At 42.3% G+C, this 17,372-nt stretch overlaps 1 protein-coding gene across 2 annotated transcripts in view; it reads left to right on the top strand.

The window, feature by feature from the left end:
• bcl2l13 (BCL2 like 13) overlaps nt 1-17,372 on the top strand; it is a 44,332-nt gene that overhangs the window by 15,860 nt on the left and 11,100 nt on the right. For both annotated transcript variants that reach the window (XM_042111414.1, XM_042111415.1), the window contains exon 6: nt 424-552. In XM_042111414.1, the coding sequence (XP_041967348.1) occupies nt 424-552 (129 nt within the window). The remainder of the gene's footprint in view (nt 1-423; nt 553-17,372) is intronic.

Below are 17,372 nucleotides of genomic sequence, written 5' to 3'. Positions count from 1 at the left end.
GCACCTCTATCTTTCTATCCCAGAGAGAGAGTGGGATGAATAGACTTCGATGGATCTCTCTCTGTCTCTCTGTCTCTCTGTCTCTCTGTGTGTCGTGTGTCGTGTGTGTGTGTGTGTGTGTGTGTGTGTGTAAATAAAAAAAAATGGCATAGCATAAGTCCTTCCCTCCTTATTCACCTATCAACACAATCTGTCTCCACTTCATCCTCTACCTTATGCACTTTCTTCTCCCATCCCTCCCTGTGTGTCTGTCTCTCTCTCTCTACTCCCTTCCCTCTCTCTTGCTCTCTCAATTCTAATTATGCTTTATTGGCACAACAAATCATATGCTGTATTGCCAAAGCATTCACAGGAATAATAATAAAGAAGCATTATTACACTTCATCAATACACTGTAAAATTATGTCTCTCTCTCTCTGGCAGGTGTTGGTGCCTTTAGTGTTGCTGCAGCGGTTACAGGATGAGGGCGAGTCTGTTGCCACAGTGCTCTCTTTAGGGATGCGCTTCCTGGAGGATGCACAGGCCGACTTCATCATCCAGCAAGGAGGATGGGTGAGTGCATCTGACATCTGTCTGTTATTTAGGGTAAAATATCGAATTGTCATTTTTCTGACAGATATTGCGATGACTTCTGATTGGTGAGCGTACCTAGTGCAGGAGGAGCATAGCGCTTCTCTTAGGTGAGCCTCACTGTCTTGTCACACAAGGAGGATTCATGTCGAGTTATAAAAAAAAAAGAAATCATAGATATGACAAGACTAACCATTTTGCAAGCAACAGATTAATTACAGCCTTTGAGATTAGCTAATTGAATTAGTTTGAATGACTATTTCGATTAGAAATGCAGCCTTCTCTTTTACACATATTTGTGTGTGTGTGGGGGTCTGTTCTCTGCAATAGATTGTCCTAAACTTCTCAAGTACCCAACTTATGGAACTGTGTTAGTATTGCATGAGCAAGAATGGGACAAAATATTGATAATCGGAATAAAGTAATGAGCGCATCACCAGATGGTGTGTCTGTATTGTGATATGGATTGCACTGTCCATATCACTTTCTAGAGTCACAACTCCATAACTCGCAGTGATGCTTATCAAACGAATGAGCATACATTTGTGGTTAAATAGGTGGAAACTAGCAGGGAGAGGTTGTAAATCTGTATGTAACCAGAATCAGAGAGTTGTGGATTAGATGTCTGGTTGCAGTTAATTTATATTGTTGTTTGCTTGTTTGTTGCCTGGAGATGCCTCTAGATATGACGCCTTTCTTCATGAAATGCTGTTGTAATCTGCAGAAGAGTCTGCCATGTGTTTGTGCATCCAGCTCTAACTTTCGTGGCTTTATGGGCCGAGTTTGAAGTTTGAGAGGTTTTTTTTTCCTACCATAAAAAAGTTCACCCAGTTGACCAGTAGGGGGCCCCAGCAATCAACTGTTATCTACTGTGCATTGTGACCACAGCTGTAATTTTAGTATCATCCATTATGCTTTGTGGTGAAAACGGGAGAATGGCTTATTTAGGTATTTGCTGTTGATTTGTGCTGTGTCCAGTAAAACCTTTTTGCTGACCAGACTGCCCCCCTACCAGGGTCAAGCCTGTCTGTCAAGAATAGAGAGACAGACTGGTCATTGAGATGGTCAAGGAAACACTTGGTAAGCAGAAATAGTTGGATGAACTACAAGTGACCGTAACACAATTGCATCACCTGTTCTCAGCCTTATTTTACGTCCCTCCTAACACCACATACAGACACACACACTCTGTCTGGGATGAATAGACTTAGATGGATCTCTCTCTCTCTCTCTCTCTCTCTCTCTCTCTCTCTCTCTCTCTCTCTCTCTCTCTCTCTCTCTCTCTCTCTCTCTCTCTCTCTCTCATATAAAGCTATCCAGTGACACCCTCTGGTATGAAGTCATGCACAGGGTTTACATTCTGACATCTTAAACATACATTGGCAGGTTTGTCTCTTGAACCTTGCTGTATGAGATGTCAGCTTTTTAGGGCTGCTGGACTTTCAGTGAGCAATGCTATTGACTTTTTACTCTGTCGTTCTGTTTATGTCCTGTGGAATGACAATGCTTTGGTGCATGGCGAGTGACTGAACTGTAATAAGAAGACAAAACAGTGTATTGTTAAACAGGCGACAAACTTGGTGGAAGATTTCAGATCGATTGTGCGAGTTAACTGAGTTTGGACTGAAAAAAAAAGGTCAAACAAAATCCACCTCATTGAGTGCAGCCACCCCCCACTCCCAGTGTTTGTTGCCAAACTAGACCCTCCACAACTAAGTGAGCGATCACACTGTGGTGTCCTAATGATTAACTAAGCACCAATATAATAACAATGCAAGCAAGGAGTTCTTCAAATAAAACTGGCTGAGCCAGTCCTGCCATTTTGTTATGGGAAGGTTTGTAAGTCGATAGACTTAGATGTAGATGTGGACTAACTATGCTCATGATCTACATTTATCCCAGTTGTCTTGTAAGTGCAATTAGTAATTGGGAATAATGTTAAATCTGAGTTGGATGCATTCCAGTTGTTAACAAGTTGTAAGACAAGCAAAATTTGTAACAAAGCATTACACATGATTTTACACAAACAAAAGTTGTGTAGACTCTGAGAATAGTGCGAGTAGAAATGGAACCCACCATCCCTCCCCCATGTCAGAGATTGATGGCCTGTTAACTGTAGGAACTCAGCCGGATGGAATAATTTAATTAGGTGTGGTATGTGTGTGTGTGTGTGTGTGTGTGTGTGTAGCCATTGTCTAAAGCTGCCTTCAGTGTGTGATATGAGGCCGGGTGTACATTCCTGCCCTGTGTTCCAGGGAGAAATGGCAGAGGGAGTTGAGATTTGAAATAGTGAGAGAGAGCAGGAGCAGGATGGAGAGAAAGAAAGGGAGCGGGACAGAAAGGGAAGGAAAGGGTGGAAGTCTGCATGTCCTGCGGATGTCAATCGATTGGGCCGTATATCTGAACAACATAACCGGCCATTTGGAATTCCGAACTTAGCCCGCTCTTACACTACTCCCCTCCTAGTATATCCGACGGACATTATGTAGATGAGCTCGTGTCTGAACGAAGCGAAGAACATGCAGAGATTCTGCTCATGTGCATCAGTGTCGTTCACACATGACGTCCGCATGTTAGCATCATATCTGAATCACCCAAAGGGTCGGACCTCCTTTAACAAAGATCCGCATATACAGCGGAGGTTGTGTCTGAAGGCAGCTATAGAAAGAGAGAGGGACAGAGAGGGAAGGAAAAAGATAGAGAGAGGGACAGAGAGAAAGGGGTAGATAGACAAAGATGACAGTGGAACAGGCAAGAAGATGAGCGGGGGAAAAGAGGAAAAAGGGGCGGGAGTAAACGAGAGGAACTCGAGCACAGTAGTTCAGACTGCAGAGTGGTGACAGCTGCCCACGTGAGCTCTCCCCCCCTCCCTTCCACTCGTCCTCTGTAGCTGTGCTCTGTTTTCTCTCTTTCTCGCGCTCTCTCTCTCACTCTAACTCACTTGCTCACTCTCTCTTCAGGTCTCTCTGCTCCTCTATCCAGTCTCTCTTTCTTTCTCTCTCTCTCTCTCTCTCTCTCTCTCTCACTCACTCACACTCTCTCTCTCTTTCTCACACTCACTCTCACTCGCACTGTCCTCCCTCTGCTTTGCTGTCCAGTCTCTCTCTCTCTTGTCTGATTTTATCTGCTGGACCTCTTTGGTGGTGTGTTTAAAGACTTGACCCTGTGCTGTGACACAGACTCTGGAGTCAGGTAGGATATTCTATAAATAAGTGTGTGTGTGTGTGATGGATGGATGGATGGATGGATGGATAGATGGGTAAGGAAAGATGAACTGTGTCCATAGTGAGAAGCTTTGGTCTGATTCAAGCTGGTTGAGCTGGCAATCTAGAGCATGCAATACTCTTACTGTATGTGGGTCATCTACACACACACACTGTATTTCTCTTTGTATCTCTGTAAAGTAAGAGATAATGGATTCCTAATATAACTTAATCCACAACTGCAGAACTAATGGCTGCTTACTCTGGCTGTGAAGTAGCTTTGCTCACTCAAGCCAATTGTTACCTGAAGTGAATTTCAGTATTTTATCTGATCAATATACTAAACGATTTACTTTTAAAGTCCTCGGCTGGACTGAGGTTGGACATGACTCAGCAGTGGCGGTCTGTCCCTGTGTGTGTGTCTGTTTTGGTTATGATGATTTAAAACAAAACGGAGTTAGGTTGCCATCTTCTAAAATCTGCTTGCTCTTGGGTATGTGTGGGAGGGTGAGAAAGTGTGAATTTGTGAGTGTGTGTTTGTCTGTGTCTGTGGACAGATTTAGCTTCAGGAAAAAAGGCTTGATCCATTTTGCAAAAGAGAACAGCATAACCTGGCCTGTAGGGGAATGAGTTTGGAATGACTCTGCAATTTGGGCAGTGTGAAGGGGAGTGTGTGTGTGTGTGTGTGTGTGTGTGTGTGGGTTTGCATTTTATGCCCTGTGTGTGTGAGGGAGAGAGAGATGGAGGTCTCAGGACTGTTCTGTTTTTGTAGCATGCTGTGATTGATGAACTCTGTGTATGTGTGTGTGAGAGAATTTACTTGACCTTTTGGGGACCTTCACACAGTCTCACCTGACGTTATTGTGGAAAGGTCATATGCTTTAAGCAGTACCCTGAGCAAGCAGATCATTAAACCTCTACGTGTCCTCTTGCCCACTGATTGTGCTTTAGAGGTCCAGCTATTGGTAGCTGTCCCCCACAAAGCCTGCTCAAAATGCTTGCTGTCTTCAGTAGTGTGAACTGTCAGGTTTCATCAGGACCCCTGACTCTGATCACAAGTGATGTAATGCAACTGTTGTTGCTAGGCAGCAGTGACTGTTGGGTCATGCCTCCACATGATGGAAGATATGAGTTGCCTAGTCATGACAAGAATGTTTTGATGGTGCAGTATCCTTGACACATGTTGCTAGGTTAGAGAGCACAGCTTTGACAGCATGGGAAAACTACCATACCTGTACCTGATGGGAGTACATTTAGTTTAGAAATAGCATGATGGGATTGAACTATCAGAAATGCGTGCGTGTGTGTGTGTGTGTGTGTGTGTGTGTGTGTGTGTGTGTGTGTGAAAACTACCATACCTGTACCTGATGGAGTACATTTAGTTTAGAAATAGCATGATGGGATTGAACTAGCATGATGGGATTGAACTATCAGAAATGCGTGTGTGCGTGTGCGTGTGCGTGTGCGTGTGCGTGTGTGTGTGTGTGTGTGTGTGTGTGTGTGTGTGTGTGTGTGTGAAAACTACCATACCTGTACCTGATGGAGTACATTTAGTTTAGAAATAGCATGATGGGATTGAACTAGCATGATGGGATTGAACTATCAGAAATGCGTGCGTGCGTGCGTGCGTGCGTGCGTGCGTGTGTGTGTGTGTGTGTGTGGATGGGCTTTTAGGATGGCGAGAGCAGTGTGTTTATGAGGCTTAAACTCTGTGCCCTTATTGCAGCATCACTCGGCAACACTTGGTTACGTAACACACAGGTTCCAGAGGCCATCCCACCACACATGCTCTCTGGGGCTTGCAGACTGAGTGCCATACGTGCACACACACACTCATGTACAAGCAAGCACACACTCCTCCTCTCAATTTAGTTTAAGGATTTATGAGAGATTATTTCTGGGCCTTCTCTCTCCATATGTGTGACCGTGTGTGTGTGTGTGTGTGTGTGTGTGTGTGTGTGTGTGTGTGTGTGTGTGTGTGTCCCCCGTGTCCGGCCATCATTGTAGCTGTGCTGCATTTATGCTCATTGAAGGATCCATGTTTTTCATAGTTAAAGTTGTGTACATATTCATGCGTGTGTGTGAGTGACTGAATGAATGTGGGAGAATGTGTGCGTGCACATGACCACAATCATCACTTTGGCAAACACACTGTGACGCTCAACGATCCTGAAACATTGCCCCCGCCACAAACCCCCCGTGTTCGCCTCTGGTGTGGATGACCTCTAAGTGAATTAAATTCCACGGGAGGATTCAAATTTCAGCCACTGGTGTAATGCGAGTCATCTTCCCCCTGACTGTGCAACAGCACGTCGCATTGGGAGGAACGAGGTCTATTACACTATTGCTACGTTTAGACTATAAATGCACTCTAGGTGGGAGTACAGTAAAGGTTTAGCTATGAGAGATTAGCGATCACTCCCTCACCCCCCCACCGTAATGTTAATGCATAACCTGGACAGATATCAGAACATGTGAATCCTGGTGTACACACATGTTGGGTAATGTGCACATACAGTGGTGGGCTCAAGTCCACAGTGGTAAGTGCTGCAACAGTTTGTCTTTGGTGATTGTGCAGCTGGTGCCGGACAGGCGGTCAAAGATGAAAAGATGTTTTCACCAAAACCATATCGCTTATCGGAGGAACAAGAAGTTCTCTGTCTGTGTGTGTGCACTGCATGTGGTGGGACTAGGGTTGCTCTTACAAAAATTTCAGGTTTCTGCCGTTGCTGCAAATTTGTGGCATGGACATAATGTTATAATGCATAAGGCAAACTTCCAGCAAAGTTCTGGCATCTTGAGAAGTTTGCCACTAGTGGCAAATGTGTTAGCCAGTGATTTGTCACCACACTTGGCCAATAATGCCAAACTACCAGGGAACTTCTGGTGACAAACCTAATTTCCGAAACGGTTTGCCAGAAACCTAATTTGCATATGATGATCCACATTTAAGCGCAATTTAGTACAATCTGGAAAATCATTGTGTGGTGGTCAATGTTGATATTGTGGTGGGCCGCCACAAATAATGTATGTATAAATAATGTCAATGTATGGGAAACACTGTTAATAATACATAGAGATCAATCTAGAGCTCAAGGATTAAAGTTCTCTGTCGTACCACGGATTCCCGTCAATTTGATTTTAGAAATGTCATATTTGAGATCGATGCAGATCCGGTGGAAAAAAAAAAATAGGACCCCCCCCCCCCCCCCTCCTATCACCTTTTTCTTTTCCTTTTTTTAAGGCAACTACAAATATTAGGTCCGATGAATGAATGTGTGTGATGGTAAATGTTTAAAGACCTATTGTGTTCTTGAGAACTTTCTGTGTCTCAGAGACCGCTCAAGAAGATACGTCAGCCATGAGTTTCGCTTTGTTTATGTTGTAGCTACACCCTTGTCTCATTGGCCTGGGGCGGTTGCTTAAAAAAAAAGAACACGTCTGGAGGACGGTCTAAAAATTGGATTATAGTGACGCAATCGAGACAGCTGATGAGGTTGCCCAATCAGTTTAACTTTTTTGGATATGATATTGTGAGCTCTGTGCGAATTTGGAGGCTGTGTTCTTTCCGTGCATCATGTAGACAATTTCTTACTATCGCAAACTCTTGTCAGGGGAGGTCATTCATTTTGGGTGTCACCTATGACTTGAACAGATAGCCTGCTATGCCATCCGATGTACTATTATTGTTACAGTTTTTAATCAATGCAACTAACATTATGTGCAAAGCGACGCAACATTATGCGCGTGTTAACATAAAATAATATCGCGAACTGTTGAGTAAGGGGGTCGGTCAGTCGTGTTTGTGACGCACAGACAGCCTTGTAGCCTATTTTGCTTAGGCCTCACTTTTAACGACAGTAGGTTGTGAGCGTATGTTGACAAAAAATAACCATGCAATTAAAATAGTCAACTTAACTTTGCTATTATTAATCTATAGCACAAAACCATAACCAGTAGGCCCACCAGAACCTCGCATATTAGCGTCATGATTTGTGTGCGCCTATTTGGCAAGGCCACTAGCTGTCATGGATGCATTGGTAAAGGAAGACACAGGTGTCAAAAGTTAAAAAATAAATGGAGATGGGCGGCTGTTAGAAACGGGGGAGAACTAACAAGCCATGGTGTAAAAAAATAAAGTGCCAGGGGTTTGCTTTTGCGCGGTTTGCTGCAAGAAAATTGTTTATGGATGCAATAGGAAAACGTTTTAGCACGCCAACAATCAGAAGACCGCCATAAAGTTAACGTTCGTGCACTTCAGGACCTCTTTCCTACCTGGTGCAACTAGCCACCACGACAGAGGTAGGCTACGTTTATCTATGGTTGACCGTTTTTGCGCTCAGAAAGTAGGCTACACATGTTCTTTCATAGCGCAACACGACCGGTCCCTCACCATTTCGCAACCTCTTGTCAACCTTATACAATCTGTTGCTTAAGACAAAAGCGCCCTCTCCTCGCCTAATTGTCGTTATCAGATGTGCAGACCTCCTGCATGACCACACACAGTATTGCTGCTCATTGGAAAACTGAGTTGTCTGTAAAACTCAATTACCATGTTTATTAAATGCGGATGAGGCAACAAATGGAAATATGAACAATATCTAGACTGTTCTGATTTGTTACTTTGATGAGGAAATATGAAGTCTTGCAAACTTGATTTTATAGATTTTACTTGGTGTTGAATTGTATATTAACAAGAAAAAAATCTTCCCTTTTAAACACTTTTGGCCTGAAGTAATTAAATAAGAGTGTAAGTTAAAGCCTTGCTACAATATTGCTGCAGTAGAAAAGGCAATGGCTAATCAGCAATGTTCAGGGATGGTAATATTGTTTTGTTCATCAGGAAAACTCGATCTCAATCAAGAACACTCTCTCAATTCGCCTTATTCACATGCCGGCCATTGGCGGCTAAAACGAGGCTACAGGGTACACAAACCATAGGATTGTTATGTTCTATACATTCACCTGTAGGTGGCTATAATTATATAGTAACTTAAGAGTACCCTGTAACCTCGTTTTGGTGTTTATTTGGTGCTTTACATTGCTGTTTGCATCTTTTTGTACATTAAAAACCAATAGGTCGCGACCGCAAAAGGGGTGCTATCTCTATACAGGTAGATATGAACAACGTATGACTTATGGCCTGAAAAAAGTTCAGTCAAACGATTTTTTTTCACTTTAATCCCTGTAGAGCTGCTAATTAAAATAACTGCTAGGCCTCATGAAACTGATGTTTCAGAGTTTCAAAATTGTGACAAACTTGTGTATCTTTACTTGTTCGCAATAATAAAAAAGCAATTGTGTTTATGAATTAAAACGCAGAACCAAATAAAAAAAATTATATTGATTTTTTTTTTAATAGTTTTAAATCTTCAACAGGCCTCCAGATCAGAGTTTTAAACCGTAGTCTCGGACTAGTATTATTACCTTTTGGATTATTTACAGAATTAGGCATGCGTGCTCCAGACCAGATGGTCACCACGTCCATGTTGCACGAATGCCCTTTAACCGGACTAAAGACCACTAAACCAGGCCTGCTGGTTTTGTTAACTGTGGCTGTTTACACACGCACAGTCCTCAGGACCCTGGTGTTGTGTCTGACCATGGAGAGGGCCGTGGGGAATGTACAGACGTGGCTATGGCTTCCCATGTGTTGTGTATACCACTGCATAGCCAGCTTCCTCTTGTTCACCAGTCTGGAATGTCATCCAGAGGGGAGTGGGTATCTGACAGGAGGCACACCCCACCCAGCTAGCTTCTCCTGCTCACCCCTTCCTCTGTCAGGAATGTGTGTGTGTGTGTGTGTGGTACATGTGTGTGTTTGTGTTGCCGTATGAGTGCTTGTTTTCAGGTGTGTGTGTGTTCTGCGGTATGAGTCCTTGTCTTCAGGTGAGTGTGTGTGTGTGTGTGTGTGTGTGTGCGCGCGCGCACGCGCTGGGGGATGAGAGTTCAGCTTGTCTTCAGGTGTGTGTGTGTGTGTGTGAATATGCTGCAGTACGAGTGCTTGTCTTCAGGCGTGGGCGTGTATGCTTGTGTAAGGCAGGGTAGGGAAGAACAGGGGTGTGGTGTGACAGCGTTGTGGTGTTTATGTGCCCAGAACTGGATGCTGTGCAAGGTGTGCTTTGAGAGATCCTCCCTTTTTTTTGCACTGGCAAGAAGAGCCAAAGACATGTTAGCACAACACACTTGGACTGACTGGAGAAGACTGCGGTAGAGTTGCTATCCAGATATCACCTTCACATCAGGAACACGGCTGCAGAGATACCGGCTGATTACAGACTTTGTGCTTTGGGGTGAATCCTTCTCTAAAGGTGTGTGTGTGTGCTGCTGGTCATTGTTGGTGGGCTTGTTCTTTGTAAGTGAATCACAGACTTATCTATCTTTTGTAGTTTAAAGGTGTGTTCCTGAAGTCGCAAATGAGGCACATCCTCAAAGATCTCTGGATATGCGTTGACCTTTGCACAAGCTGGTCATGACCTCTAGATAGGTCACAGAACAATGTGTTTCTATTCTGTGGGTCATTGGCCCCCATTTCATGTAAAAAAAGCTTTGACGTTGTCATGACCAACCAACCTCCAGTGGGATCGAATGTTGGTCTCCTCAGTGGGATCGTATTTCGGTCTCCTTGCCCTTGGTGTTGAGCTGTACGTTAATTGCGGTGGAGTGATGAGGCCTTTATGTTATGATGGTGATTGATTGGTTCAGACAAGGTGGCATTGCGACAGCAAACACCTGACCTGTGTCCCTCTGTAGTCTGCTGTCGACGTTCGGATATGCTGAGATCATAAAAATTAAAACGCAAATCTCACTCACTCAGTCACACACACACACACACACACAAACACACAAATCAGCTTAAATTGAGGGGGGAAGTGCTGGGATGTGCTCCTGTGATTTAATCTCTGCCTCCCGTCCTCCCTTGCTGAATCCCTCCCTTGTTAATCCTGAATGGAAATCATTTTTAGTAGTGATTTCGCAGGCCGTGGAGAAATGTCCAGGGCCACCTGTCCCAGACAGATGATATGTAAACATCTCTGGCCTTGCATACAGACCAGGAGTACCAGTATGGGGATCAATAAACACCTTACACACAGACTGACTCACCTGCTGGGTGTGCTTGGTTGGTCCTGAAAATGCATTTATATGTCAGTTTGAAAGTATCATGGTAAACTGAGGTATGGCCACGTGTAAGGGATGGTAATGGTAATTAGCGACCATTCAGAAGGAGAGGGAGAGAGAGAGACATGTGTGTTTGGGACTGTGAGGTTATATCAGGGAGAGAGAGAGACATGTGTGTTTGGGACTGTGAGGTTATATCAGGGAGAGAGAGAGACATGTGTGTTTGGGACTGTGAGGTTATGTCAGGGAGAGAGATATGTGTGTTTGGGACTGTGAGGTTATGTCGGGTAAGTCCTTGTGTCTCTGTCTTTACGCTGCCCTGTCTGATCAGTCACAATGTGCTATGATTCTCACACCACTGTGTGTGTGTGTGTGTGTGCGCACGTGCCTTTTTCATGCATGAAGTAGCAGCCTTGAGGCAGTCATGATCAACTCGTCACAGTATACTAAGCACAGCAGACAAGTTTGGTGTTCAAATGGCATTTGCAGTCTGCAGCCAATGAAGTTTCCTTGGCACAGCACCCTCAGAAAGCACTTTACTGCCAGAGACTTATCCACTTAATACACAACGCATGGCACAGCAATTCAGTATATTGACAACATGTCTGTAAGACAGACCAGGATTTGGAAGGAAGTACTTAATGGAAAAATAGCATTTAATGTTTGGAAAGGCGTGTGTAATCGAGTTGGGTGTGTGCCGTTTGTTCCCTGTAGTTGAGAGGAGAGTGGTCATCCACTACTTTGACTCCACTTTACCGTTCAGAGAGTTTTCCAATAATCAATGAGTACGTGAGCGGGTCATTTAACAGTGACCTATGCATGTATGGACTCTAAGACGTGTTTTGGTTTGGAGTCAGTTCTAAAATATGCGGGGGTATGAAGGTCAGCCTGTTTGGAAGGTCATTTGCTGTGTGCCAGGTGAGAGCTGGTTCAGCAATAGCCGACTCGGATATGTGCTAGATATAGAACCAAGTGGGTTTGAAAGTTAGTAAAAGTGGGTTTTTAAGTTAGTGGGTTGGGAACAGCGCACACGGCCATGCTCAAGTCTCTGGCCAACCATGCTCAAGTCTAGCTAACTATGCTCAAGTCTAGCTAACTATGCTCAAGTCTCTGGCAGACAATCATTTACAGTACACAAATCTCCTCTACATGGGACACTTTAGAAATCATTCTGATCAGCTGTCAAGTTGGAGAGGAATAGAGTCTAGAAATATTTTTTCAGCAATCCAGATGTGAGCAGTCAGCCTCAAGGGACTCTGTGTTTTCACTATAGTGAGCATGACCTTTGCAAGCGGTAGAATTTTGTCTTTGTGGGAAGAATGGCCAGGAGGGTGGTACTATATTTTCTATATGAGAAGCGTCATTAGGCTAAAAAAACCTTTCTTTTAGTAAACTCTGTGTACACCAACAATGTTCTCAATGCTCGAGTTCATGTGTAGAGACACTGATGATCCTTCGATCAAAGTTTCATGTTGTGTCGAGCCTTTGTAGCGCTTGAAAAATAGCGATTTTGACGCGATTGTATCAAAAAAGTAGTGGCCCTATAGGATTCCCATTCAAAAGGTCATTTCACCCGAAAAAAACAATGCATACAAGCTTAAAAGTGGCGCTTTGGACGTACTTATGCAGTTATATGAAAGTGTACCCAAGTCAAATTCACAAAACACTATATGATGTATTTTGGCGAGAGTTACGCAGATGAAACGTGTGATTGTTTGCTGATAAGATGCACCCGTGCTTGTTATGGGCGTGCTGCAGAGAAACTTCTCTGTATGACGAAACGCCGGTTGTTATGATTGGTTCAAAGCGGTTCAAAGGAACTCCAATGATTTTTAAACCTCAAACTGTGCCCTCCCACCTGGAAATAAACGTACGAACGAAACGTACGAAGACAGAGTGTCTGGTTTCCAGGCTATCATCAGGCAGGCTGAAGGGTATTTTCTATATGAGAATATACACGATACCAAGATTAATGTTTCGATACCGATACCAAGTCAAGAATTGCGATTTCGATACTACTTCGATACTTTTAAAAAAATGTATTTGATTTGGGGGCCCCACCACCTTGACATCATCATCATCATCATCATCATCAATCATCAATCATCAGTAATATTGAATATACTGTAGTGTGATCATTCACACCAGTGGCCATCCCAGATTCTGCTTGACTCTCTCCACACAAACACACATGGAAAATGATGGCTTATGTCATATTTCATATATTCTGCATATTACTAGTAAATATATTTAGCAATTTGAAAACTATTCTAAAACTATAACTATTTTTAAACTAGTACACTTAGGCATATCTTTAATGTGGTGTGTAGGCCTAATTGAGTGCACATTAGTGATGTGTAGGTGTAATTGAGTGCCTGTCACTTTAAGAGATACGTGAGAGTAATTGACCTTGTCTCACGGTTTTAGTCTAGTAAATAAAAGTTGCACATAGCGCATAAGGATATGTGGATGCAATTAATTGTTTTGTATGTCATTAGATAAAATAAATGTTCAAAAAATGTACACGTCGAAGAAAATCTTTCTGGGATCATAGAAGAGATAAGTGTCTTGCAATGTTCAATGATTTTAGCGAGCACTATTGTCAAACGTGACCTGAGCTAGCGGGATAGTTAGCAAGGATCTCTCTTCAGATGTAAAAGTTTGCCATGGTTGCTAGCCTATTTCTAAATTACATTGAACCCAAATAGTAGGCCTAAATGACCAAAATCCCACAGCTTAGGTAGGTTAGCAACACAAACTTGAGAGATGCAAGTGAGCAAATCAACTTGATATTAGCCTATTATTATGTGTTACCATAGCATCACTTGAACTAGTAGCCATCTCTCGCTGTTTATAGCACGACAGCTGCGCTTACATGTGTGTGAGGAGAAAAGACGCACAGCCACAGGTTCGGGGAGGAGGCGCTAGAAGCATGCCTTGTGCACACGCATGTTACTTCAAAAGAACACGGTCATTCTCAAAAGTATCGATACTAATAAAATTAGGCATCGTGACATTTTTAATTTCAGGGTATTTCGATACTTTTGTTCAACACTAGTTTGACCTGCCGTTACCGATTTTAGCCGATTCCGATTTAATTTCGTCTAACCATTTTACAGCACACACAAATAGTTATTTTCTATCTTTTATTTAATAGAACATGTTAATATAGAAACTTATCAATAATTAAATGGCTGTTAAAAAATGAAACGGGTGAGCAGACAGATTCTTCTTCAAGTCTAACTTCAGCTGCAGTATCAAACTATAATGCTTCCCAGTGTGGGACATTCATTTCACAGACTACTAATGGAACACCCATTTTTTTTCTTCTCACATCCAATATCCAACTAAAGATATAAGAACAATTTTCATGATACATTTGAACATGCTACCATGGAACATATTTTCATATGCATTGATGAATTTATGGGAGGGAGAGGGAAAAGTGGGAGTAGCCACGTGATCGCAAACACAGGGGAGGAGAAGTGCTTAGAGATTAGGTGCCCCACCATATATGAAAACAGCGCACGTCTGTTTTGCGGTGAAAAACTTAAATCCAAATTCCGGTTTTAGCATCAATTAAGCTATAGAAACTTTCAGAGGCAGCTGATTCAGTATTCAGAGCATCAGTTTATTTCATTGTAGGCTACTATGTCAAAAGCAACTTTAACTTTTGTTTGCCTTTCTAATAGGATATCGTTTGTTCACTTTCACGACATCCACTTCTCAATCTGCTAGACTGTATTAAGGCATAGCCCTAGTCTACGTGCAGTAAATAGTTTGAGTATTTTTTTTTTATTTTTTTTTAGGTGGAGTAGAACCACTAGGGCTACTATATGTCACTGCTTGTTGACATCTTATTATCATGTAGATCGCTAAACTTTAATTCTATTTAATGTCTCAATCGGTTATCTCTTGTGGTTCAGCTGTGGGCACACAATTAGCGGCAGGGACGGGTGGTGATGAGCGATGTTTATATGGCAAGCGATTTTAACATTTACCCGCTAGACTGGATATGTATTGCAGATATCTGTAATTCAGTTTTGCCTAGTCAAAACGAACATTTTAGATATCCGCAACTGAATTCTTCCTATCCATAATTGTCATTTCAGATATCCACAAAGACATTCTTCCTAGGACAAATGACGCCACATTTGCCATTCATTTCTATGGGGTTTATCATTACGGATATCTACAATTCAGTTGCAGATATCCACTATGTGAATTACGGATATCTGCAATTGAATTGTAGATATCTGTTATTCCAGTTAGAGATATCTACAATTTGATTCTGACTAGTCATAACTCCAGTTGAAGATATCTTCATGTTCCTTTTCAGATATCTTGAATTAAGTTTTTACTAGGCGAAACAATCGAAGAAAATCTTTCTGGGATCATAGAAGACTGTGACTAATTGTTTCGATTAGTCACAATTATGTTACAGATATCTTGAATGACAATTCCAACTATCCAAAATGTAATTGTGACTAGTCAGAAAGATGTTGTTGATATCTACAATGTTAATTCCAGATAGTCAAACTTAGCGGGTAAATGTTAAAATCGCTTGCCATATGTTTACGTAGCCTGACGGCTTAGTAAATTCCACGCAATATGGCAAAGCACAGCGTTCGCAGCTTAGAAAAACTCAGTAGCCTATTAGTGTTAACCTGAGTGTTAGCCTGGTTGCTAGCTTCTTCAAACTTGTTGTTTCTGCCAACTCAGCTGGGTGTTATTACAATTGTGGCGCCCTAGTGCATTTGACCGGCATAAAATCGGCATGTCTCAGACTGACCGGCCGGTCGTCGATAATGGACGATCACGTGAATATCGGCCAATTTTGGTCACCAGCCGATCTATCGGTGCATCTCTAGTATTTTCTATATGAGAATCGTCATCAGGCACACAGCTTTCGGTGATAGGCTTAAACGGTTATGTTCGGGGGACAGGCTTGCTCCTTTTTCTTTGTTTCCAGGTCATGAAGCCATGGCTGTGTATGAAAACCGTTGTTTTTTTGCCTGTGCGAACTAGTGGTTCGTGAGGACTTATTCCCTGGAAGTGTTAAAAAAATTTTTTTATTTGGGTTAGAATTTGCTTCTCTGAGGGTGCCTTTAAGCAGGGGTTCTCAAAGTTTTGATTGATGAGGGCCAATTCAGGAACCCAACATTGAACTGAGGGCCGCCAAAGGGGTGGGGGTGGGGGGGAGAAAAAAAAAACCTGGAAAATAAATCCCATTTGTAATCATTTTAATGACCAGGTTGCATCTCTACAGTTTATATTTATTGCATTAAACACATTTTAATTTATAACTGAGGCTAAACCTGGCAATACTTGTGAAAATCTTAAGAAAAAATGCAATGCACACACAATCTCTACCCTCAACAGACACATACACACACATATATATATATATATATATATATATATATATATATATATATATATATATATATATATATATATATATATATATATATATATATATATAAATAAATAAATAAATAGATAAATAGATAAATAAATAAACAAACAAACAAACAAACAAACAAACAAACAGTCCTGTGTGCAGTCCATTTCAAGTACAAGCTTATTTAGAACAAACAGTCTCAGTGGGCCTTGCTTATTATCAGCATAGGCCTTATTCAGGGCCAATTCCAGCTACCAAAGCACCACAGGAAAACCTGACGGCCACTAAACACCACTAAACGGAGATTCATTCTTTTCAAAGCACACAGTACAGTTGTACAGTTTTACAGATGTTATCAGATGTTATCGCGGGCCGCCAGAAATGTTTCCGTGGGGTGCCATTGGCCCCCGGGCCGCACTTTGAGAACCTATGCTTTAAAGCGTAACTTTCGCCAAAATGCACCCTAGGGTGTTTTTGTGAATGTACCAGAGTCAAACTTTAGTTTAAAAGCATAATTACGGTTTTGGACAACTCGCTCCTTGACTGGCAAGATGGCGGCGAGCAGTAAAACCAAGTGAGTTGTTCTAAACCTTTCTTTTAGTAAACTCTGTGTAGTGTGTACACTACACAATGTTCTCAAGGCTCAAGTTCATGTGTAGAGACACTGATGATACTTCGATCAAAGTTTCATGTTCTGTCGAGCCCTCTTAGTGTTTTAATAATAGCAATTTTGATGCAATCATGTATCAAAATAGTAGTGCCCCTGACGATTCCCATTCAAAAGGCCATTTGACCTGAAAACGACAACACGGACAAGCTTAAAAGTGGCGCTTCGGACGTAATTATGATTTTAAACGAAAGTTTGGCTCGGGTACATTCACAAAAACACCCTAGGATGAATTTTGGCGAAAGTTACGCTTTAACTGCATATTGAGTGATTATTAGCAGTAGTCAGGTGGAAGCAAGCCCTCGGAGTGCTTAGTGCTCACTGATGGAGGTGCACAAATCATTGGCTGAGGGCCAGTGACTGGACCGCTCACTTCCCCTCTGGTTGGTTCGCTAGCCTCAGTGAGTGA

This window comes from Alosa sapidissima, chromosome 11 (assembly GCF_018492685.1).
Source record: "Alosa sapidissima isolate fAloSap1 chromosome 11, fAloSap1.pri, whole genome shotgun sequence".
In the NCBI taxonomy this organism is placed as follows: Eukaryota; Metazoa; Chordata; class Actinopteri; order Clupeiformes; family Clupeidae; genus Alosa; species Alosa sapidissima.
This window is presented reverse-complemented; position numbering and strand designations above follow the sequence as displayed.